At 40.9% G+C, this 26,800-nt stretch overlaps 1 protein-coding gene across 3 annotated transcripts in view; it reads left to right on the plus strand.

Annotated features, from left to right (window-relative positions):
- Nucleotides 1-26,800, plus strand: part of FBXL7 (F-box and leucine rich repeat protein 7) — a 433,312-nt gene that overhangs the window by 94,805 nt on the left and 311,707 nt on the right. For all 3 annotated transcript variants that reach the window (XM_005556610.4, XM_073993162.1, XM_073993163.1), the window contains exon 2: nt 18,108-18,197. In XM_005556610.4, coding sequence (XP_005556667.1) covers nt 18,108-18,197 — 90 coding nt within the window. The remainder of the gene's footprint in view (nt 1-18,107; nt 18,198-26,800) is intronic.

Below are 26,800 nucleotides of genomic sequence, written 5' to 3' on the forward strand. Positions count from 1 at the left end.
CCTAAGTTCTGTGAACTATCCTAGCAAATTTATCAAACCCACGGAAGAGGTCATGGAAACCTCATTTTGTAGCCAGTTGATCAGAAGTATGAGTGGGCTGGACATGTGATTGGCATCTAAGTGGGGGCAGCCTTGTGGGACTGAGCCCTCAACCTGTGAAATCTGACACTATCTTTAGGTAGATAGCATCAGAATTAAATTGAATTATAGGATACCCAGCTGGAGAATCTGCTGCAGAATTGATTGACTGCTTGCTTGTTGGTGGGGAGAAACCACTATCCGTACGCATTTTGCTGACCAGAAGTCACAGAAGTAACTGTGTTGTATTGAGAGCAGAGAATAAAAATACAGCACTTTGGTTTCGCCTCTATTTCCTATATGTTAAAATGAGTGCCAGGGATAGGAGAGAAAACACTGAGACCCAAATACTTGATTGCATCTCATTTTTATAAAAGCTATATAAACCTTGAAGCCAGTAAGCTTATTCTGCCTGTCCCAAACCATATGGGTGAAAATATCTCTCTAGATAATATCATTTTGAAAAAAAAAAAAATCTCAAATGCCTGAAATTCTTACTTTTAATTTCAATGAGTTGAAGGCCTATAAATTACATTCCAACAAAGTTTTGCAAGAAGGTGGGTGAAGGCCTAGAGCAGAGGAAGATTTTAATGTGTAGATTGAAAGCTTCAATCCCTGGCCCTGTTCTTCCTTTAGACTAGAGGGAAGAGTAGTCCGAATGTTCCCGTCACCTTTATGGATGAAGTGATGCCTTCATGCTAGAAGAGTTTGGGAAAAGAATTCTCAGGAATTGTACAATTATTAATCAAGTGTCAGTACATCAAGAAAAAGAATGAGAAAAGGAATAACAGCTATCCCTGGATTATTTGATCTATTCTGGCTCAAAGGCAAAGCTATTATATTTTCAAAAGAGAAGAGAGATTAGCTCCTAAGTTGTTATATTCAAGAACTATTCCAGTTTCAGGCAAGATTTATTTTGCTTAATGTTTCTCCTTTTATAGAAGCCAGACCTTTCCTTTCACTGGCTGCTGCAAACCTTAACTTAGGTTATGACCGCAATTTATATGATAAAAGGGCTGTAAATGCAAAATTTAGGGGGAGTGATTTTTTAAAAAATGCATAAAGCTTTGAAAAATACATCATAGATTATAGGTGGAAGCTGAATTAAAGTTTTTCAAAGAGGAAAGAGACCTACCAGGTCATCTGTTTATTACCCAGAGTACATTAAACTATTTTCCAGCCTTATCAGATTCATCATGTGGCTAAGTATGCTTCTTATTTCTACTTGGTTGTGCTTATTTAAAACGTTACAATCCATCACTCTCAAAATTATTACTTTATACTTATTCAGCCTTTCATAGAGTCAGTCTCTAAAATTAAAAAATGCTCTTTTCATGTGGAAAAAAGTGTCTTACCTTTAGGATGAGGATTTTTTTTTTTCCCCCTTGAATTCGAGATACAGCTTCGGTAAGCATAAAATTGCTGCAGTTCCAACATTTACCACCAGGTGCGGCAGACAGACTGTCTTTTCTTAGTTCACGTAACTGAGAAGTCCAGTGGTAGGGTGGGTGTTGGGACCGTTGAACTGGTAGTGGCTCAGTGATATCCTTACCTGATATTTTTTTTTATCATTGTTTTGCCATGTGCATTTTTATTGAAATTGTTGACTCTCCTTTGTAATACAGTATGGCGTCCAACAAGGCCTATGGTTATATCCAGAGAGAGAGAAAGAGAGCATGCATCTCTTTCTTTACCAGTGAACAACTTTGATCATTTATCTGTCCCTCACTCCCCCTCCTTGTCTTCCTGAGCAATCACTGGGCAATGAGGATGGGTCTGTGTTGATGGGCTTAGGGTAAATAGAGCTCCTTGATGGAATAGAGGTGACATCAGTCTTACCCAACCATGTGGCAGCAACACAAAGTTAGGGATGAAATGGATACAGAAGTGAGGGCAATTGCTGCATTCAATGTACTCTTGTAGCTTCTCCTTCCTACAAATTGTAGTAGTAGAAAGATTCGGGTTATCTGTGAGGTACTCTGTAGCTGCCATTTATACTTTCTCTGTTGCTCTGTGCTCAGAGAGGCCTACTGGTGGAAGTGATCACTTCTACTCCTGTTAAATAGAATTGCAGCTTTCCACAATGGGCCAAAGGAAGCCTCTGCTGCAAGGACAGTGGAGGAGACAGGGAGGAAAATAATGATGTTTTTAGGGGACATAGCAGGTAATAAAATTGGGACCTTCATTTGGGGACTAAGAAGATCATATTAGATTCTCAAATTTAAAAGTCACATCCCCAAAGAGAAGAGACAGCAGTGAAATAATCCAGCTATGCTTTGGTGGCTGAAATACACATATGTGGATATATATGTGTGTGTTTGCATGTGTGTGTATATATGTATGCATATATATATATATTTTAGTGTGTGTGTGTGTACATGTTACACACAAACACACAGAAAATTTCAATTTAGGAAGAGAAAGTTGGTTAAAAACCCTATCTTATCCATCCTTCCACTTAACTTTTAGGTCTTTTTGGATCATGGTTTGGGATTGTAAAGTGGTTTGTAGTTTTGCTAGAAGGTTAATGACATTTGGGGCAGAGAGAAGTGAAGAATGTGAGTGTGGAAAGCTGAAATGGGTCTTGAAGATGATCTGCTCCAGTTTTCCTTTCCCCAGTCAGAGGTACAGGAATAGATGCTGAGAAGCGTTAAGGTAGTTTACTCAGGGCTCCCCAGTTATTAAGGGAGTAAGTGTGAAATTGAGCTGCAGATTCCACTTTCTCCATTTCAGCACTTAGCTATATTTAGTTTTCTGTGGTAGGAAAACGTGTTTGTTATGTCAGCTGAAAAATGATGAGGTTCATAAATTTGGAAAGGAGAGCTTTATTTCTCAGAAAGGGTTGCAGCCTGCAGGGTGGCCATTCTGACAGGTGGGGAAGCGTAGCCTCTGGTTAGAAGCCAGAAACAGACATGTCAAGGGTGGGAAGAATAACACAGGGATTTATACTGAATGAGGTGGCCAGATACACATATTCAATAAGCTATAGGAGCAGTCATGAATATTTATGAAAGGAGAAACATGCGCATGCTCAATTGAGCTTCATGCTGCCTCATAGGACCCATGTTCAAAAAATGTCAGCATTAGGATGATCCAAGGGTGGTGGTTTCAGTTATCTGCTGTCAAAAGGTGAAGCAGAGGACATGAAAACCTTCACTGTGTATCCTCTGTAGACTGGCCAGAACCACTCTGTGGTCAGTGGTCTCTTATCAGGAAGGAATGCTGGTGGATTGGATTGTCAGAACCACAGAAAGGAGGGGCAGCGTCAGACAGTTGGTTGATATCAGTGGTGCGGTCTTTTGAAAAGGCTTATTTCTCTTTAACCCTTGTGGAAGAAAGTGAGGGAGGGGTATAACAAGGCATGCCCACCCTCCTTGCCTGTCATGGCTGGGAAATCAACTTCCAAGGTTTTTCTGGAGTCCCCTTGACCAAGAGAGGGGGGTCTGTTCATTTGGTAGGGAGTCTTAGAATTTTATTTTTATTTCTCAGTTATAATTCTCTTTACCAAAAAGGGCTGTTTGAATCTTCTCATTTCTTGATACAGAATTTTGACAGTCAACTTTTGCTTATGATTCTTTGATAAATGGGCAATGGGAGGTGGGAAACATAGCGGGATCTTAAAATTGTTTTGCATTAAATAAGATTAAGATCTTAAATAAATAATCCCTTTTTTTCTTGTACTGTTGGTAGGATTATGCTATGCATGAAAGGAGGAGAATCAATGCCTTTTAAAATTTATTATTCAGAATTTTCACTAATTTAGACTGATCTTCAGTGATAATTAAGGTAAATATGCTTTGTATGAAAACCCTAAAAATCAATGAGTGACAGTAAGGCACAAAGGTCTATAACTGTCTGTCTGTCTTTTGCCTGGGGTTGAGCCACATAAAGCCACACAGACTCAAAGGATAGTGCTGCCTCTCTTTTCACTACATTCTCTGTTGAAAGGCAATAGTCATGTTTTCTCCACTCTTTCCCCGCTCCCAAAATCCTGCAAGAAATAACCTTTATGGCCGAGATGGCTTGGTCGTGGAATTGTGTGTAACATGGGACGTTGAATGAATGAATGAGTGACTCAGAAGAGGCAGTTATGGATTTATTAACACCAGAGGCTCTTGATGCCAAGAAATGAACACATGGCTTCTAAGGTGCTCCCAGATTGTATAGAACCACCAATGAACTTTAGAAAGAACACTGGTCTTTTATTATACATCCAGATTGTGTAAGGCACAAGTCCTTTCATGATCTGTGAGATCTGGGAGTGGTACAAATTGTAGTGATGTTATTAGCATAAAAATGACTTTTGATTGACTTGTATTACAGTGGAAATTCTTGTGTTAATGCATGTACTCTTAGCCTGTCCAGCGCTCTAGTCTTCTCATTACTCTCTTCAGAAACCCAGCTGTGAAGCACCATCTGTCAGCAGCTGCAGCAGCATCTGTCTCTCTGTCAGCTGGCATCTGTGTTAACTCTTGCACAATTGCCTAAAGGCCCGTAGGTGGGTGTGTGAGAAGGGGAGGCTCTGCCCTGGTGCCTTTAGTGACATATTGCCTGCTCTTTTAGACTTGAAACCACCCGTACTGGGGTGCCAAGTGCCTGCTTTTTCACAAGCTGGGGGACTCTTTGAGATTTCTAGCATTCCATGATACATTCAATCTTACTTGCTCATCTTTCTTTTCCACCCGTAATAATACTGCCATACAATGAAACTTGAACAAATGATCATTTGAGAGACTCAGGGTAGGATTTTCTGCTGTTTAATTCTGCAGAAAATAATGTTGGAGTATCTACTGCATTGAAGAGTGTCCTCTTCCTCACCCCACAATGTATGTCCTTCCTGGAACATCAGCATGTGACCTTATTTGGAAATAGGGTTGTTGCACATAAAATTAATTTTAAGATGGGGGCATACTGAGTAGGGTGACCCCTGATCTAATATGACTGATGACCTTATGAAAAGAGACACAGAGGCACACAGAGGGAAGACAGCCATGTGATGACTGAGGCTGCACCTGGAGTTCTGCTGGCACAAGCCAACGAATGCCAAGGATTGCTGGCAGCTACAAGAAGCGAAGACAGAGGCACGGATCAGAGTCTCCATGGAGTCCTTGCAGGGAGCATGACCCTGATGACACCTTGATTTCAGACTTTAGCTTTCAAAACTGTGAGATAATAAATTTTTATTGTTTTCAGCCACCCAGTTAGTGGAAACAAATACGGAGTACATTACAGCATGTCACCACGGGGACTCTGTAGGTAGTTTGAAGGTTCTACACATAACCGTTGTGTAAAAACTCTTGTTTCTTGGTGGGTGGCACAGATTTGAATGGTGCTGGTAAGGAAGGGATAGTGCTTGTTAGAAAATGTTATGGACCAGGGATATTCCATTAGGAATACATTTCTAGTTTATTCATGCAGTTACTTCTCTCATTTCAACACAGTTAACATACCCAGCACAGTCCTACTTTTGAGGATGTGGGAGGGGACAAGGCAGACATGGAGCCTACCCTCATGGAGTTGACCATCAAATGCAGAAGACAGGCTTGATTGTTTCCAATCAACCTAAATATTTTTATTGCCAGTGTTTTAAAAAGCAGTCATACGAAACAATAATGAAGTTTTGTGAACAAAGTAGTATTTGGATGTTGGTCAACCCTTTGACCTTGAACAAGTATCTTCAGATCCCAAGTACCTTTACCCTCCCCACCAAAAGAAGAAGAAAATACTCTTAAAAAAGAAAATAAAACAGTGTTTGAGAATGTCACTTAAGGATCCCATTTTGAAACTTAAGCATACTGGATTTTTAAAAATGTGTTTTTATTTTTTAGAGACAGGGTCTCTCTGTCACCTAGGCTGGAGTGCAGTGGCACCATCATGGCTCACTGCAGCCTCAAACACGGGGGCTCAGGTGATCCTCTGGCCTCAGCCTCCCAACTAGCTAGGACTACAGGTGCACACTGTCACACCCGGCTACATTTTTTAAATTGTGGTTTTTGTCAAGACATGATCTTGCTGTATTGTCCAGGTTGGTCTTGAAGTTCTGGCCTCAAATGATCTTCCTGCCTCAGCCTCCCAAAGTGTTGAGATTACAGGCAGGAGCCACTGTCCAACATCATACTGCATTTATGTTTCATTCTATTTATCTGTCTGTGCTTTATCTCCCTAGCCTAATATGAACTGTGTCTTTTTTTTTTTTTAGTGCTAACCATAATCCTTTGCATACAATAAGTTTAGCCTGTATTTGTTGAATTAAATTGAATTATTGATTAAGAATATTATTAGAGAGGATGATTAATAGCTAATTCATTATTTATTATATGTGTGTACCATTCCAAGCAATTTACTTATTTACTTAATTTTTTTTTCCCATGATACTTCTATGAGGCTATCTTGACTGTTACTCATTTTATAGATGAAGAAACTGAGGTATGGAAAATGTAAGGAACTTCCTGAAGCTCAACTAGCCAGTTGTTAAAGCCAGAATTCAGGCCCAAGCCTTACTTCTGACTCCATGCCCTCCAGGGTGCTGCATGAGGCATGCCGAAGACTTTCAGCCTCCTGCTACCTTCTCTGGGTTTAAGAGGACTATGTGGGGCCGGGTGCGGTGGCTCATATGCCTGTAACCCCAGCAGTTTGGGAGGCTGAGGTGAGTGGATCACTTGCGGCTAGAAATTCAAGATCAGTCTGGCCAACATGGCGAAACCCTGTCTCTACTAAAAATTCAAAAGTTAGCTGGGCATAATGGCACGTGCCTGTAATCCCAGCTTCTCAGGAGGCTGAGGCACAAGAAACATTTGAACTCAGAAAGCAGAGGTTGCAGTAAGCTGAGATCCAGAAAGTAGAGGTGGCAGTGAGCCGAGATCGTACCACTGCCCTGCAGCCTGGGCGACAGAGTAATACTGTATCTCAGCAAAAATAAAAGGGAGGACTGTGTGAAAGTCATGTTCTTTTCCTCTTTTTATTATTAGCTATTACATCCTCTAGGAATAATGCACAATGGATTGATTTTAATTGAGACTTTTGTCTAAGAAAACCCTTCTCCAAGAATAAGTTGTTATATGGAATGATTGCTGATCAACTTAGATGACTTCTATTTTTTTTTTTTTTCCTTTTTTTTTTTGAGACAAAGTCCTGCCCTGTCACTCAGACTGGAGTGCAGTGACGTGATCTTGGCTCACTGCAACCTCTACCTCCCGAGCTAAAGAGATTCTGATACCACAGCCTCTGGAGTAGCTAAGACTACAGGCATATGCCACCACACCCGCCTAATTTTTGTATTTTTAGTATAGACAGGGTTTCACCATATTGGCCAGGCTGATCTCAAACTCCTAACCTCAAGTGATCCGCCCACCTCGGCCTCCCAAAGTGCTGGGATTACAGGCGTGAGCCACCACACCTGACAAATGACTTCTATTCTTTCTCTCCTTACCCTTTAGCTAGTCGACTTAAATGATTTCTATCCTTCGGGGCCCTGTGTGTGTTAAAGTAGGAATTTCCATTTCACATTATCGTTTTGCTTGTGTGGTGTTGAGTGGGACGGTCCTTCCGGCTCTAGCCATCTCAGTTGAGGCTGCAGCTCTGGCCTTTCCCACAGAGAAAGTGATGAGTCCCCATTTAGGCAAGAAGGGGAATCCCCCAGGCATCCACTGGCTGTTGAAGAGGGGGGCTTTGCAGCAGGTGTGTGCAGGGATCCTGTGATCTGCATCTGCTCTGTTAGCGTTTGTGACATCTGCTGCTTTGCTGTTCTGAATTCACTGTGGCCAGTAGCACCGGCCATACAGCCCTGCCCAGAGGTAACACTATACTCAGTGGAATCCTTTCCCTAAACCCAAGCTCTCTGCTGTCCTGGGGCTGCAGCAGGGCTGTAAATGGCCCTCAAAGAGTTGCAGACTCAGCAGTGGGACTGTCTCCTTTCTCTCCTGGAAGACTGCTGTGTGCCTTGTTCCTCTGCTCCAGCCACAGAGCTGGATCTGATTTCAGCTGGAAACAACAAGCAGTAGAAGTTCAAAAGTGAAAAACCACAAGCAGTCAAATTCCAGCACTCCGTCACTGCAGCAGCATTCACGGTAGCCAAAAGATGGAAGCACCCCGAGTGTTCATCAGCAGATGAATGAATAGACAAAATATGGTATACACACAGAGTGGAATATTATTTAGTCATGAAAAGGAACGAAACATGGATATATGAAACAATGTGGGTGAACCTTGAAGACATTATGCTAGGTGGAATAAACTAGACACAGAAAAACTAATATTGTGTAATTCCACTTGTGTGAAATATCCAGAACAGGCAAATTCATAGAGATCGAAAGCAGATTAGACGTTACTAGGGGCTAGGGGAGGGAGGAATGAGGAGTTATTATTTAATGGTTACAGAGAGCTTCTGTTTGGGGTGATGAAAACATTTTGGAAATAGTGAAGATGGTTTCATACATTATGAATGTAATTAATGCCATTGAATTATATCCTTACAACAATTACAATGGCAAATTTTGTGTTATATAAATTTTACCACAATTTAAAAAACATTAAAAATAGCAAGCACCGTAAACCAGATCTTGCTTCTGAATGGTGGCTTCACTTTGTCATTTGTCAATGGAGCAAATGCTAAAATATGTCCTTGGCCTTCTTAAACTGGACGTAAACCCAGTAGAATTACAGCATCTTAGGGGAAGAGATCCTGTCCCAAGTCAAGTGCTGATGTGAAGTACATGCTCAATCATTGTAAAATATATGTGTGTATCTGATGATCACATACTACACCTTAAATATGTAATTTTTATCTGTCAATTATTTTAAAATTACAAAAAGAAGAGGCTGATAGAATTGACTCAGCTGGTCCCATGTAACTGGGTATGGTTAATCTTATGAAGGTTTCATAGTTCATCCTTTGAAATATACTACCTCACTAGAGGGCTATCTTTAATTTTTTCTATTTTATAGGTTTTTTGGTCAGTTTTCTTTTTAGAGGTTAACTCTGACCCATTATCCTAGAAGGCCTTTATCGTGTCTTCATGCTGTGACTCTAGCAGAACACACATGCACGTGCACACACACACACAATGTACATGTATGCCTGTATGATTATGTATATTCTCATGCTTGCATAAGCACAGTGACATAGCAAGACAGCAGCTGTGGCGAGAATTCTCCACTCTATGTGTAGGCATTGAGGTCATGGCTTATAGCGATTTTAAAGAATTCATCTGTGGACTGCGTCCTGGATCACTCCAGTTGAAGACATGGGTATCTTGCTCAGTGGCCCTGAGACCACTTATTAGGTGGTTTGGTTTAAAGAAAGTACCAGTTAGGACATTCAGTGTAAAGAAAGTACCAGTTAGAACATTCAGTGGCTTGAAAGGAAGAAAGGAAGACATGACTTTAGCAATTTCCCTTCTGTTTCATTTCCTTTCCTGCCCTCTCCTTCCTCAGCCCCTGCTTCTAATCTTTGCCAGGTGGAACAAAGAATACCAGACGCAAAAACAAAGGACGCTGTCTCATGTTTTTTGCTCACAAAAAAATGAAGCAGAGTGCTCAGGATTCTCTGCCTCCTCATCTTGCCCCACTTGAAGGCCTCCACCCCTGGAGAAGTCATCTATTTAATCAGTCCCCTTTGGCTTGAAAGAGCTAATACACTTTTACAATAGGTATTCAGTTTCTTTCCAAAAACTAATATGCACCTGGGCCAGGAATTAAGCCAGATCATTGTTTGAGATAACTGATGTTATGTTATTCTGTAGGGACAGACATTGAACTGTGGATCAAAGAAGATAAGAAATTATTTCAAGATACCAGTCAGGAAAATAAGAGGGAATTCAACGCACAAATATGACCCACCGTTCCCTTGATCTGATCCTGAGATCTTGAAAAAAAAAAAAATTCCCTTACCTTTGATATGGACATTTAGTATTAAATCAGGTTTTCATGGTGCACCAGCAGCATTGAAAATAAGACAGTGGAGAGAAGCAGGAAATAGGGGCTGAGGCCTCCACGTGGATCCATGTACTTGTGTGTGGATTTCATGTTAGAAGTCAGCAGCTGTAATCCGTGTGATCAATGCAGTGCATATGATCTGGAATAGATATCATGAATCGGTTTTGCAAGAGATGTCTTAGATTCTTAAGAGTGTTGGTAACCATACGACCCCATTGATTTGTTTTCTATTACACTCTTTATCTTGGTTGTGTCATAATATTAATAAATTAACTGTCTTGTTTTAAATAGCTGCATTTGCAAAATCAGCGTGAGTACTAGAAATGAGAAAAGAGAAGAAACTTAGTTTTGCATAGTACCTATGGGAATTCTTAAAAGAAACTTAAAGTCCCTCACTGAAAGGGCTCCCCATTAAATGAACATTATCTTCAAACATTAGGAAAACCTGGCACGCTCTAACAGGCAGCCCAAAGGAATGTGTGATAGGAAGACAAGACCAGGACATTCTTCTGCTAACGTTGCTGAGTTAATAGTGTGTCTCATTTGACCAAAATTATCGATCCACCAGCTGATTTCAGTGGCTCAGAATTGTGTGTGTATATATTAGCCTATTACAGATAACATTTACCAAACTTAGTGTGTTCATTTCCCCTTGCTTTGATGTTTATTTGTATTTGATACCTAATTGTTTGTTCATTTGTCTTCCTTTGGGGCTTTAGCCCACTTGCGAGGAAATTAAAGAAAGTGCAAAATTTTACTTTACCGAATCCAGCCAGCACGGTTCCAATGTACTAATGGCCCCTGATGGGTCTAATAGCTGTTGGTCAAATAAACAAATAAACTTTCATGTATGTAAAGCAGTTAGAAAGAGCGGATTTTTCCTGGATATTTAAATTATGTATAATTTATGTCATATATAGTATTTATTTTATTTATGTAACAGTCAAATAATTATTTTACTTTTCCTTTCTTAATTTCTAATACAAATTGAACAAATGGGTCAATATTAATAACTCACAGGGTGAGTTCTCACAGGCATTGGTCATGGTTTCATGCTTTACCTGCCAGAGGTAATGGCTGTCTTTTGTTTGCATGTGCATATCTTTATTTTATGGTTGAGACAAGAGTGCTTAGAAAGTTTGAGAGATGTTCACCTGGGCATGTTGCATCACTCCAATTTCACACGAAGCAGGCAGCCCTGATGGGTGATGTAACAGTGGCTGATGTTTATTACACACTCCTTAGTGTGCTACTCACTGGGCTGCTCATTTCACCTTCATCATCCCGGGTTCTCAATACAGCTAATGGAGAGGTCAAGCCACTGCCTGCTTCTCACACTTGGTGAATCAGAGCCATCTGAAGGGCAAGTTGAGGCACAGGTTCAACCCCCAGAGTTTTCTCCATTTAAGGGGAGGGAGATGAGGCTTCAGCCTTTGAAATGGGAATGCCAAAGAATTTGTGGACATATTCTAAAGCCAACATAGCTTAGTTATTGCTGGTAGTAGAGTGTCTTTTGCGAGTGAATGTGCCGGTCTTTTATTCTAGTCAAGCATCCTTTCATTTGGTCTATCACTGTGCCAGTGTTTCTTATTGTTTCCTAATGCCACGGTCTGACTGTGCCTCCCAGTTGGCCCTGACATGGCAATCTGCTCTCTTGCTGTGGCTAATAGAAGCATCTCACTCTACTGTGTTGACTCCCTAAGGCAAGCCCCCAACAGACTTTCCTTGACTTGTGATCATGTCAGTGCCCCCATGAAACCCAGGTGACTCCACAAGCTGCAGCGAAGACTGCCCTGAGCTGGACTGTGCTACCCAGCAGCTTGATGTAGCCATGGTTCTAGCTGCTGGCTGAGCAGTCTGAGGGCAGGTGCTCTGCGGCATCCTTAGCATAGGGAGTGAGGTGACAGCAATTCTACAGCCTCCGGAGTTGCTCTCTATGTTAGTCTGTTTTTGCGTTGCTGGTAAAGACATACCTGAGACTGGGTAATTTACAAAGAAAAAGAGGTTTAATGGACTCACAGTTCCACATGGCTGGGTAGGCCTCACAACATGGTGGAAGGCAAAAGGCACATCTTACATGGCAGCGGGCAAGAGAGAGAATGAAGGTCAAGTGAAGAGGCGAAACCCTTGTAAAACCATCAGATCCTGTGAGACTTATTCATTGCCATGAGAACCGTGTGGGGAAAACCGCCCCCATGATTCAGTTATCTACCACCGGGGAGTCCCTCCCAGAACACGTGGGAATTTTGGGCGCTACAATTCAAGGTGAGATTTGGATGGGGACCCAGCCAAACCATATCACTCTCCCTTATCCAACACACCGTCTTTTTTCTCAGAAGAATCCCAGAGAGGGAAACCAAAGTCCAATCTGGCTGCTCCCCTCCTGTGCCTCTCTTGCTCCTGGTCTTTTCCAGTATCACCATAGGGTGGCTTCCTGTGCTTTTCACACCACCTCCCTCTTATCTGGACTTTCCGTATGTACAACTCCAGGGTCTAATCTGACATTCTCACTCTTGATTTTCTAAAGGGGCTGAGAATGTAGGCAGTTCCATCCTGAGACAATAGCTTGACTTGCAAGAACATCGTCATACTGCAGACTTCTGCTTTTGAATATTAGAAACGGAATATTCCCCTTGTTTTTTCCCTCTGAATTCCTTCTGTAACATTTCTTCTCTGAGCACCACCCTCCCCGCCTCCCTCTCCACTTGAACTCAACAAGGAGATGATTATTGCTTCCAGAAGCAGGGCAGAAGAACATATCATGGTATCCCAACACAGGATCCTACAAAGATTGTTGGGTATTTCCTAGGTGCTCACAATATCCTAAGGACAGAAACTGAATTATTTTTCTACAAAGATTTGTTGGGTATTTCGTAGGTGCTCACACTATCCTAAGTACTCAAACTGAATTATTTTATTTAATTTTCACAATAACCCTATGAGGCAGGAATTGACCCTCCACCTCACCCCATTTGCAGCTGAAGAAACTAAAGAAACTACAATAGAGAGGGTCTAATAATTTGCCCAAAACTAATAATTGGCCAATCCAGATATAAACCCAGGCCTCTTCACTCCAGATCCTCCATGCTCCCTATCCCCGTCTACATGGAAGCGGGCCGCAAGCTGCAACATCACATATAATACAAGATGACGCAGTGTCAGTCCTCATTATTTGTGGATTTCATATTTGAGAATTTGCCTACTTGCTAAAATTTATGCATAATCACCACATCAACTCTTGAGGCACTTTAGGGTCACTCACAAATACATGCAGAGCGGTAAAATATTTGTGTTGTGCAATGCATACCTTCCCAGATGAGGCTGAACACGGTGACACTCTGCCTTCCTGTTTCAGCTCTCCTACTATGCACAGTGTTCTTTTTGGGGTCCATTTGTTGCCTTTTTTTTTTTTTTTTTTTTTTTTTTTTTGCTTTTTGTGCTTTTTGTTGCTGTTTTCATTAAGACGACCCCTAAGTGTAGTGTTGAAGAGCTGTGTAGTGTTCCTGAGTGCAAGAGGGCTGTGATGTCGCCAATATGTGTCAGATAAGCTTTGCTCAGACATGAATTACAGTGCCACTGGCATTGAGTTCCATGACAATGCATCAACAATATGTATTAAATAAGATGTCTTTAAATAGAAACACACAAAAACCAAATTGACGTGTTGATCAATTGATAAAAATGTGAGCAGAGGCTCACAGGAACCTAACTCTGTTTCCCTTTGGGGCAATGATTTGCTAATTTAGTGTTTATGGTTACTTTATAGAACCTAAATATCTCAAGTTATGAGAATCAACTGTATTGGCCAGGCAATGATGGCTCTTGCCTGTAATCCTAGCACTTTGGAAGGCCAAGGTGGGAGGATTGCTTGAGGCCAGGAATTTGAGAGCAGTCTGGGCAACATAATGAAACCTCATCTCTACAAAAAAAAAAAAAAAAAAAGAAAAAAAAATGCTAGGTGTGTTGGTGTGCCTGTAGTTCCAGTTACTTGGGAAGCTGAGTCAGGAGGATCACTTGAGCCCAGGAGGTTTAGTCTGCAGTGAGCTGTGATGGCGCCACTACACTCCAGCTTGGGCAATAGAGTGAGACACCATTTCAAAAAAAAAAAAAGAAAACAAAAATAAAAACAAAATATTGATTTCCTTAATTACTTAATTAAATTCTCAGGTACTTTAAAATGTTTTACTTATCAAAAGACATAGATTTTCAATGGTGGTGATATTGCTCCTAAGGGGACACAATACAGCCCTGCCAGAAACACTGTATTAAGCAGAATCACATACATAGTACATAAGAGATATACAGTAGATCTGTGGTGGTGCGATTTCATTGGGGGTGGGGTACTTAGGAAAAAAAAAGTCTAAACAGTTTCCTTGGAGGGTTAAATAATGAGAAAATGATTGAGAAATACTGTCGTAGGGCGTAATGACTATTTAATAAGAGAAAGCATGTAAAGCATTTATTAGAGTGCTCAATGAAACATATGCACTTATTGTTATCTATTATTATAAATAACATTATTATTTGTTTCCTCAACCTTATACTCTTTTTTCATAAACAAGCAATTTTTAAATTGGAGTTTGCAGCCCTTTGAGGGATCAGCACGTGTGTTCTCACGTGTGTCTGAGAATTTTCTCTGAAATGTGTAGTTTTATTTTGTGCTTTCATTTTCATGATAATCTTAAAAATAATGAATAGCTGTGTATTATTTCCCCTTTATAAGAGAGGCCTGCCATGAGTTATGTTGTCCAAGTTTCCCTATGTTTAAAGGAAGGCGCTCTACTCCAGTGGTTGTAGATGAATAAGCAACAAAAGAGCAGTCTTAAAAATGTGGCTGATACAGTCAGACTCAGTGAAAGCCACCCGATGCCATCTCTTTGTAGGAGGGAAGTGTTCCCTGAGTTGAGGAAAGTGATATGCAAGTGAGTCCTCACACAGCCTGGAGTGGGCACGTGCATGCCAAAACCAAGAGAACATTGGCTTTAGCAGCGAGTACTGTATTTAAGTTTTGAACGACAGTTTAATCTCAGCAAAATAACATCATCCATCGTGTTAAACTAATGCCGTTAATTTGAATGTTATGGATTTTATTGTTTTTACATTTAATTTGTTATTTTGTTTTAGTTTTATTGTTGAGTCAGAGCTAGAGCATATGGAGTTCATTTCTAGTTTTCCATTTGCACATCACTAAGCAACAATATCATAAAAATAATTTAAGTCTACGTATTGATGTTGCACAATAATGTTATTTGCCTTATTAAATGGAGTGGTTTGGATTATAGAGGTTTGAGGAGTGAAGTAATGAACTCAAAGAATTATAGATTGAGCTGTTAGGAATCGTTTTTCCAGCAGTTTTCCCTACCAGATATGGATACTGAGGCTGCAAGGGGAGAAGTGAATGTCAAAGGTCAGAAAGCAAGAGAGTGGTAGACTGGGGTCAGAGGCCATGTGGACATACTCCTAACTAGGTCCCCAGTCTGCCATGTCAACCGACTTCCAAAGATGAACCATGGCAGATAAATGGCCACAACTGCCAGACCACAAAGGCTGGTTAGGCAAAAACAAATGGACAATTACTGCATTGTTTTGGTTAATTCTGAGGGTAGAGGTTGTGGAAGGGGTGGGGACAAAGGGAATAACAGATTTGTTCAGAGCCTAAGTCCCAATGAGCAATGGGCGATAGTGAGAGGAAATGATGGCCGTGTTTCTGAGTTCCCTGATACTCACATCAGTAATATCACCTGAGCCATTCCCTCCTCAAGTGATATTAAACATCAGCCTGGATTGTTCTGTGACTTTCATCATAAGCAAACAAAACTCCAAAGTCTGAGGAGTTCTACTCTGTATGAATTTAGATTGTAAGCTTATGCTACTTAGCTAGAGTTCTGTACTGTCTTAGTCCATTCGGGCTGCTATGACCAAACACCATAGACTGGGGGGCTTATAAACAACAGAAATGTATTTCTCACAGTTCTGGAGACAGATAAGTCAAAGATCAAGGTGCCGGCAGGTTTAGTGTCTGGTGAGGATGCACTTCCTGCTTTATAAATAGTCTTCTACTGTGTCCTCATGTGGCAGAAGGGCAAGGAAGCTCTGTGGGATGTCTCATAAGGGCACTAAGCAGAGTCCTCATGACCTAACCACTTCCCAAAGGCCCCACCTCCTTATGCCATCACCTTGGGCGTTAGGATTTCATCATGTGAATTCTGGAAGGACATAAACATTCAGTTCATTGCATTTACCATGGGGAAGAAAAGACTGTTGGAAAATGATGTTTCTCAGCTGCACGTAAGAGTTTTGATCATCACTTGTGGAGCAAAAAGAATTCATCTGTGATATAACCAGTTGGTCATTAGCGATAGCTTTCTTTTGTTTTGGTTTGGTTTGGTTTGGTTTTGAGACGGGCTCTCACTCCGTTGCCCAGGCTGGAGTGCAATGACACAATCTTGGCTCACTGCAATCTCCGCCTCCCGGGTTCAAGCGATTCTCCTGCTGCAGACTCCCGAGTAGCTAGGATTACAGGCACGTGCCCCCACGCCGGGCTAATTTTTCTATTTTTAGTAGAGATGGGGTTTCACGACGTTGGCCAGGCTAGTTTTGAACTTTTGACCTCAAGTGATCCACGCACCTCGGCCTCCCAAAGTGCTGGGATTACAGGCGCGAGCCACCGTGCCCGTCCAGCAATAGCTTTCTATTGCTGAATAAAAACATTACCACAAACTTAGCAGCTTAACATAGGAGCATTTATTATTCCACAGTTTCCTGGAATCAGAGTTCTGAGCCTACATTAGCTGGATCTTTTGTTTGGGTCTCACAGTGCTGCAGTGAAGCCATTGGCCAGGGCTGGGCTGTCCTCTGATGCTCACAGTCCTCTTCAGTGCTCACTTGGTTGTTGCCAGAACTCATTTTCTTGTAGCTGTAGAACTGACTGGGGGGCTTGCTGCTTCGAAGACAGCAGGAAGGGTCTCTCTCCTCCAGGCCGTCTTTTAAAGTATTCACCTAATTAGGTCAGGCCCACCCAGAATAATCTCCCTTGTCATTAATTCAGTTAACTTGTTAGGGACTTTACATCTGCAGAATGCCTTACCTTCACCACAGCCTATTGGTTAGAGGCCAGTCACAGGTTCAGCCCACTCTCAAGGCGGAGGAGATGATGCGGACCTGGATACCGTGAGGGCGTCTTAGGAGTCTTCCCACCACAGTCAGTAGGCTTCTCCATCACTGGGCAGTACAGTGTGGTTCATAGTTACAGACTTCCATGTGACATTTGAATTTGAAGAATGTTTAGTAATATTAATGTATATGACTATATTAAAGGTAGAAGGGTAGAAACTCAGCCTTGAACTAAGATTATTTAGACCAGGGCTTCTTACTCTTGGTACTATTGAAATTTGGGCTGGATAATTCTTTCTTGTGGGGACCGCCTTGTACATTCTAAGATGTTTAGCAACATGCTTGGCCTGTACCCACTAGATGCCAGTAGCACCTTCTGGCTCATTTGTGACAACCGAAAATGATACCAGATACTGCTAAATGTCCCCTTGAACAGAAAAATCATCTCCAGTTGAGAACCACTGTGTTAGATAAATGAAATGTTTTTTGTTGTGTTTTGTTTTTGAAGAAGGACCTATTGAAGCAGGGGATTCGTTTTTTGATGTGATGCAGCTATTTGGAGTTAGCAGGCTCTTGCTCCTCTGATTATGCCTTATTCTTTGCTTATTTCCTTTATTGAAAAATGCATAATTTATAGTTGCAAATAAAAAATTAATGCAGGAGATGTGTTCCCCACATGTACTTTCTTATTCACATCTATGCCAAAAAGAGATTATGTTATCATATTTGACTATGTTTTATAATCTTGTCTGAGTTTATAGTCAAGCTATATTATAAGAGGACTTTACTTCTACTATAACATGGATCATATTTCCCAAAAGATATTTAATGCATAAGGCAAAAAAACGTAATAAACTCCATTCTTTGTATTATAGCTGCTTTCTTGGAAATTAGTGATATGGCTTGGTGTGGGACCGTGTAGAAGGCATGGTCCAGGTCTGAAATGACAAATCTCAAAAGCTGCTCATTCCTGTTTCTTCCAGGCAAAGGCAGCTCGAGCATCTCATCTGACGTGAGTTCAAGTACAGATCACACACCCACCAAAGCCCAGAAGAATGTGGCTACCAGCGAAGGTAGGCAGCTGGTCTTCATTATCTCTTTTTTTCTTCACAGGGCCGGCTATTTTTGGAAGAGAAATAAAGTGTGGGAGCATTAGTTCTATTCTCCTGAGTGGGAGCATATGAGATCCTTAAAAATTAGAATGTTCAGAGTCTCCTAAGTTTTTTTGTTGCTGTTGCTGCACTGCAGTTACTGTTCATGAAAATCAATTTGATAGGATTCAGGTGCCTCAATTATAAGGCAAATGTTGTTGTTTTGTGAAAATGGAATAGGCTGAATTAGGGGAAAGCTTTACAGTATCATATACCTTGTCTTTCGGTATAAAAAATGGTATTATTTTAAAATCCTTGTGCTGCAGTTGAATATTCCTAGAGGAACTTGCAAAATAGGCACACCTGGAATTCAAGATTTTGACAGTGGGTTATCATAACCATGTTATTTGTAGAACTTGAGTTAATCTCCAAAATTTGGGAGTAGGAAAAAAGGAGGTTTCTTGATTATTATTTAAAGAATATGTAAGAGGTCCTCCCTGTCAGGACAAAGATTGGTCGCAGTGATATTCTTGATGAACAATTTGTATGTGGTAATACATGTTAGAATTTCACTGCTTTTCAATATGGAAGCTTTGGAGTTACTACTTACTTGTTTGAGTGTGGAATTAATTGTTTCTATGGTAATTATTTAGTGGAAAATTGACCCAATTATAGAATCGGCTCTTTTGATTTAATGTTAAACATGATTAAATGACTTTCTGTCTGAAAATGAGTTCTTGCTAAACTAATTGTCAGATGAAAGTCCAGTTTAAACATCCATGCCATTGATAATGAGAGACCTTGAGCTGTCAGCTAATTTTCATGACACTGTGTAGTGCCTGTTTTCCTAAAGTGTGTGGGATGTTGTGGATGCACACTTGTAGTTTTTTGTTTCAGAGATTTAATTTCTGTTGGTCGTAATATTGGGCATGTACCCATGGGCTGACATTGGCCATCTGAGATCCGTGATTTCTATCTGCGTTATGATTTATGTATTGTAATTGTATGTGGTTTACATTTGCTGGTGTATGTCTTCTCTTTGATATGTTTTGTCTTAGTGTGCTTCAAGTAGCAAAGAATTAACTTCTCTGGGTTAATAGCTTTTATAACTGGATTATATTCTCCGTGCTTAAAACCTTAGCACTGTTTGATGCGTTTCCCCAACATCATAAGGCTGGCAGATTGGAGTGTTCTCTTCAGTGTATGGAAGCACCAGGTAGCAATCCAGTTTTAATTTCCTGCCTGTTAATTCAGGTATGGACATTAGATCATTAATGAAATTCAGTTAAGGTAATGTACAAATCTCGTTAACTGATTCTAGACATTTATTTATTTATTTATTGAGACGGAATCTTGCTCTTTCGCCCAGTCTAGAGTGGAGTGCCGTGACACGATCTTGGCTCACTGCAACCCCTGCCTCCCGGGTTCAAGCGATTCTCCTGCCTACAGGCACCTGCCACCATACCCAGCTAATTTTTGTACTTTCAGTAGAGATGGAGTTTTACCATGTTGGCCAAACTCCATTGGCTGGTCTCAAACTCCTGACTTCAGGTGATCCACCCACCTCAGCCTCCCAAAGTGCCGGAATTACAGGCATGAGCCACCACACCCGACCTGACTTTTACTTTTGAAGCTTTCATTCTTAGGAGCCATAGTGGAAATCATTTCAGTTTAATATAGTGCAATCCTCTCTAGTCAGAAATCTGTTTTGCAAGATTATCAATGTTTTCTACCATTATTTTACAGTCACGCTTGTCCCCATAATTTGTCTAATTTGAATGGTTATCCAAATAGAAAGTTAAAAGCAGGTTAAATAATCTGTGTTTTTAAAGATCTCTTATTTTTTCTCCTTTTCAAATACAGAAAATACAAAACTATATGAGCTGTGTTGCAGGGGTTGCGGGAGGGTATTGTGGGACCTCATGCATTTAACAGTGTCTGCTTTTTGTGCTTCCAAAGGGGGAAAAAAAACTCTGTAGGGACTTTAAATTTTCATTTTCTTGTGCCTTTCCCTTATGAGGAGGTGCAGGCCCAGCCAATGTTGTATACATTTTGTCACAGTGTATTTTGTGTTATTCTGAGGGTAGAATCAGTAGAGAAAAATAGGAAAATGTTATGTTCATATGGAACAGAGTTTTAAGCAACTGGGCTAAATTAGTGAGGAATTTCCTTCTAGCTTTTAAGTAGAAGAGCCTTGTCCCCATGAAAGATGCTGCCTATTCCCTTGCATAACTGAAAAATTTAAAAAGAAAGTATTAAGTTCTGCTATTTGTGTGTCTGAATCCTTTTTGCTGTAGTTTTTTTTAAATCAATTTAACCTTAAAATATTTAAAAAATAGAATAGATGTGGGCACATATTACGTTAAAATGTATTTCAGGGATATTTGCAGGTATGATTAGTTTCCTCTCATCAGGCTGCTTTTTCAATATGGATCCAGAGTCGCCAGTGCTAATTTTCTCCACGCACAGGAGACAGAGTCCCAGGAGGAGACCATTCACGATGAGTGATTAGGGCAGCTTCTCTGACCTCCAGAGGGTGGATCTCAACTATGGTGCATAAGTTTCTTCTCACTGGGAAACGCCTAGGAAACCACTGAGGAAGAAGCAGAAGGCAAACACCGACTTCTCCCTCAGACTCTTAGCACTGGAAGAGATCTGAGTTACCCCAGATTACCGGCGGCCTATCCCGACGGGTCTATAGCAGCTTCGGTCTTTGCCTCCCCAGAAGAAAGAATTTGACTGAGGCACATAAAACAGAAAAAGAAACTGAGGCATGTTTCAGAGCAATAATGGAAGTTTATTTATAAAAGCCTTAGAAAAGAAAGAAGGTGTGCTTGGAAGAGACCCAAGAGGGCACCTGAAGGTTAAAGAGAGAAGGTCATGTGCCCTGTTTAATGGGGATCCTGGGACTGTTATAAGCTCACCTCTTTCCCATGGTTTTTCCCTTCAGGTGGTCTTCCCGCATGTGCAGAGCCCTCCTTACCCTTGGGAACTGAGCATGTGCAGTGTGTTTAGGGAGTTGTATGCATGCCCATGCCCATCTGAGGATTTCTTCCTTTTTCCGGTGGAGTATACCCAGAAGATCATACTTTGCCATTTTTGTCTCTTAATATGCATGCCCAGGAAGCGGTTTCTCCCTGGAGTCTGCATTCAGTTAACAACGTTTACTATTAACCGGTGTGGGCCATCAGGAGCTTGTCTCTCTCTGGTTGTGGAATTACACTTTTTAAAAAGATGATGCCAAACCATCACTGACATTTCTAGTTGGGGTGGGGTGGGAAGCCTTCTCCTGCCCTGCTCATGCCTACCTAACTACCTGTAACAGGACTGCAGAGGAGCCAAGCTAAAACTGCTTCTTGGTTTCTCTTCCCGCTGTTCTCCAGAACTATGTTTAACCTTTGATGTTAAGAAAATATTGGATGTAATTGGCTTTCCAGGAGCCAGTTGATGATGGTTATTTTCTTCAATTCCTTGATGTTGTCATGATTTTTCACCTCTGGATTCACCAATATCACCTTCAGGGAGCACAGGCAAGATTCTTAGTTTAAAGGTCTGAATGATATTGATTTTTTAAAATGACATGTATTGTAAAGGATAATATTCAGTTTTCCTGCAGTCTTTGAAAACCATGGCTATACCTGCAATAGCCAGGTTGGAAGCATTTTGCAGAAGTGTTGGCCTTTTCCCTGATGGGATGGATAGGGAGGGTTCACATTGCTTCCCTGGTTGGTGGTGTATGTGTATGTGCATTTGTATCTGACATCTACATGGTAGCTAACCACACAGGTGTTGTCACTTAGTAGGAAACACATAGGTAACCAACTACTCCATGCAGTTGTGCTGGTAAATAAAGTGAGGACATGGGGATAGAGGAAACAGAGGGCCCTCACATAACCTCAGCTTCAGGTGGGACTGGGAATTAACTGTAAATGGACAGGAAGAATCTTACTGGGGAGATGACCATGTTCTGAAATTGGATAGTGATGATAGCAGCACACCTCAGTAAATTTAGTAAAAAGCATTGAATTAAAAAACACTCTTAAAAAAGAGTGTTGGGGGCAGCTACCACTTCTGCATGATCTTTAGACTTATATCTGAGTCATCACAAACTATTCTTTTTTATTTATTATTTATTTATTTTTTTTGAGATAGAGTTTCACTCTTGTTGCCCAAGCTGGAATGCAATGGCGTGATCTTGGCTCACTGCAACCTCCTCCTCCCGGGTTCAAGTGATTCTCCTTCCTCAGCCTCCCAAGTAGCTGGGATTACAGACGTACGCCATCACGCCCAGCTAATTTTTTGTATTTTTAGTAGAAATGGAGTTTCACCATGTTAGCCAGGCTGCTCTCGAACGCCTGACCTTAGGTGATTCGCCCATCTTGGCCTCCCAAAGTGCAGTTATTACAGGCGTGAACTACCATGCCCGGCCCGGAAACTATTCTTTGAAAATACTTCTTGCAGCTTTGGGGAGAGATGGGGCTAGCAGACCCATTCCGAGGGGAGGTCTGGCTGGTGCACAGAGCAGGGTTGCACGCTGGCCCCAAAACTTCTCAGATGCTCCAGATCTGGGGCGGAGCTGGCCTGAAACTCATAGTGAGTTCCTGGACTAGTGTTCCCAGCCCGGCACATGGTGCCTGGTTAGAACTGACTCATCATAGTAAATTATTTCCTGGAAAGTTCTGGAAGAAATGTGAGATTGTAGAGTCATGGGTTTCCCAAACATTGGTTTTGTGTTTTTTTTCTTGGCTTTTCCTGCATAGTCTCTCACTTCAGCTCCGATTTTATGTGTTCTAGCACCCAACCCTAATGGTAAAGACATCGAATTTATCCACTCCAGTAAGTCTGTTTCTTTGCTAACGACTTATGATCTTCCTGTCTATCCAGTGTTCTAACTAATCCACTCTGGGTCGTAAGGCTGTTCCCCTAGGCACAGTGGGCACATTTTGGTTTTAATTCATGAGAGAATGGCATTTTTGATCCACTGGGAGTGTTCCATCCCAAAGTCTCATGCCAAAGTTCAGGGCATCTTAATTTTGAGACTCTAAAGCCACAGCCCTTGTAAAGAATTGGCAGCGAGCAGGGCTTTCTCCCTGATAAGTGGTGTAGACGTTCTTTACAGCCTATTGTATTTCTTGTGACAGTTTAACTTTCTAATTTCCTGACACTGTGGGGGCGGGGGGGGGGGTTGGGTTCAAGTATAGAAGGCTGGAAATTTTCCATTTTTCCCAACATAATCTACATTCCAACATTGTAAGACACAGCTTAATTCTTTCCAGTTGTGTTACTATTCTTTCTCTTTCGTATTGTTCAGTCTTTCTCATTCATGGGGTATTCTCTCCTATACTGGAAAGAGGGGCCTCTGACCTTCAGTTATGAAAGTCACATCCAGCCCATGGTTGGAATAGAGCACACAGCAGAGCTCGTTGGGTAGAACCAGTTGGATTAGGTTAATTAGGAAGAAGCTTCCTGAAAATAGCAAGCTGAGCCTCAGTTTCTTTCATAGAACTGAAAGGCATGAGCCTATGGCTCTACAGGCGGGCGGCTCAGTCTTTTCTGGAGCTGGGGGAAGGCAAAACTGTCAGTTTAAAGGTCAAATTTGATTGGCTGATGAAGAGTCGGCTTCGGCCAGCTGCTCTTTAAACAGGACACAAATTCAAATATTGAACCCGTTGACAGCACGGGTTATTCATATGATAGCTTGATTCTGCACATTGATTATCAAACCAGACAACCATGCAGCCAAAGGATTTTCAAAGTTACAAAGGGCCTTGTCAATTTTCAGATCCAATACACTCATTTTTACAAATACCTGTAGCACAGAGAAATGAAGGGATTTGTTTGTTTTCTTTTTATTTTTTGAGATGGAGTCTCACTCTGTCATCCAGGCTGGGGTGCAGTGGCATGATCTCGGCTCACTGCAACCTCTGCCTGTTGGGTTCAAGTGATTCTCCTGCTTCAACCTCCCTAGTAGTTGGGACTACAGGCATGTGCCACTGTTCCCTGCTAATTTTTATATTTTTAGTAGAGATGGGGTTTTGCCATGTTGGCTAGGCTGATCTCGAACTCATGACCTCAAGTGATGCCCCTGCCTTGGCCTCCCAAAGTGCTGGGATTACAGGCGTGAGCCAGCGTGCCCAGCAAGGGTTTGCTTATGATTACACACCTAATAACTGGTCAGGCAGGAGTTTGATGCAGCATTGTTTTGATCAAATTAGAAAAAACATAACCTTCACTATTTAATTATCTTTTGCCTGCCTGGGTTCCAGCTGTCTGTTCTGAGCTGGTTGCAGAGCTGATGCAGGCTATTCAGAATAGTTTGAGAGAGGTTGTTAAGCCCAAATCCTTTGGCCCAAGATCATTATTCCCAGTAGGAGGAAAGGATCTGCTCCATAGGTAAAAGGTTCTTAACTTTCTTGAGTAGATTAGCTGGTTACCTAGGGTTGGAAACATTTATGTTTAAGTCAACTCATGATTTTATAATAGCCTTTCAGTAGATTCAGTTAATACTGCTTTGTGATATATTGTCTAAGTCCTTGCAAGAAAGTCACTTTAAATGTATCGTTGGAGGCTTGTGAAATTATTTGATTTCTAAAGAATTTATGGTGATATTTGTTCCATGGAATCTAGAATCACCAATTTGAAGTCATGAGTTCTCATGCTTTCAGTGCCCAAATTCGATCAATTCTAAGTAGGATTATTTTGAAAATGCCCAGACATCTGGCTTTGCTTTCATTCTGTTGTCTTCATATCTTTATATTGTCTTCTTTCTACTTCTTCTTGAATATACTCTTCCAACAAAATTTACATGAATCATCTAGGAAAGTAAAAATGATGCTTCTTTTAACTGTAGTTGAATTCTGTTTCCCAAAAAGCCTTTTTAAACTCTACAACAAATTCAACAAACATTTTTGGGACAATTATTATTGCAGGCTTTCGTGAGCATTATTGCATTCAGTATTGTTTCAACATTACACTTCTCTTCAGAAGAAGGCATAAATGTTTTCATTTTGCAGATAAAACCGGGAAACTCAGAAAGGACCAGTTGGGCTTAAGTGGCAAAGGTTATATCAGGGCTCAAGACTATGAGCCTCATAGATGTAAGATATGTACTTAATGCTTATTCTGTCATTGTCAGCAAAACTTCTGTGAATTTCATGCTAATCCTTTTTCTAAGTTCCTATCAAAGTATATTTTGAATGTACTTAGGAGAAATGTGTTTTCCAATTTCAACTCATAATTGTGTTTAGCTTGTCAATATTATATGTGCAAATACCTTTGTGATCCATATAGTGTCTAGAAATTGACTTTAAATCCTTAGTTATTGCTATGGTTTGGATGTGGTTTGTCCCCACCAAAACTCATGTTGAAATTTGGCCTCCAATAAGCAGGGTTGAGAGGTGGGGCCTAATGGGCTGTGTTTGGGTCCTGGGGCAGATCCCTCATGATTACCTTCACACCCTCTCTCAGGAGTGAGTTCTCTTGAAAATGGATTAGTTCCCATGAGAACAGATATTTTAACTGTTTTCCCATTTGTCCTGAGAATACTTGCCTACATTTGTTGCCGTAGCATTTACCCCAAGATAACTTTGCCACAAAATAGCTTTTGCTTTTATTATTATTTTCGCATCACTCTAGTGTATTGACTTTGGAAACAAAAGATAACATTCTATTTACAGGATTCTGTTTTTAGTAATGGTATTTACATTTACAAAATATAGTAATTCTTGATTGCCGAAAGTGTTAAATCCTAGAAAATGTAGCATTCCTACACGTCAAGTTAACATCGTTTTCGAGCAGTTGTTGGCCAAAGATTCATCTGATGAATTCAGTTTTTCTGAAATAGATGATTCTGATGATTCAGATGTTTCTGATGTTAGTTTTGTATAGAAATAACTCCAAGAACAGTTTTTATATTTTATTTTCACATTGAAAATCAGTCAGATTTGCGTCAGCCTCAAAGAACGTGTTTATGTAAAATTAAATGAGTGCTGGCAGCGAGCTACATGTATTTTTTTTTTTTTTTTCCTAAACGAGAAAAGCATTAAAAAGAGTCTGGCTTCTTGATCTCTCTCTCTTGCGTCCTCTCTTGCCACGTGATCTCTTTGCATATGCCCCCTCCCCTCTTGCTTTCTCCCATGAGTTGAAATATCCAGAGGTCCTCACCAGATAACAGCTGCCATTCAATTTTGGCCTTTTCGGTGACCAGAATTATGAGCCCAATAAGTCTCTTTTCTTTATAAATTACCCAGCCTTAGACATTCTGTTATAGCAAAACAAAATGGACTAAGACAGTTACGGAAGGCAAACAGTATTCTAAGCTGCCTTCATACTTGAACTGTTGAAGTTTAGTCTGCAGGTTACCAGAACTGTACTCGTAACACATGGCAGTCAGACTTAGTAAAATTAATATGTATTTATATAGGATCTAAAGTATATGTAATAAAAAATTACTGAATAGTTATTTTACTGATTTTCCCTTTGAAAAACCTGAGCCATGGACTGGACACAGTGACTCACACCTGTAATCCCAGCAATTTTGGAAGCCAAGGTGGGCAGATCACTTGAGGTCAGGAGTTTGAGACCAG

The sequence above is a fragment of the Macaca fascicularis genome, chromosome 6, assembly GCF_037993035.2.
Source record: "Macaca fascicularis isolate 582-1 chromosome 6, T2T-MFA8v1.1".
Classification (NCBI taxonomy): domain Eukaryota; kingdom Metazoa; phylum Chordata; class Mammalia; order Primates; family Cercopithecidae; genus Macaca; species Macaca fascicularis.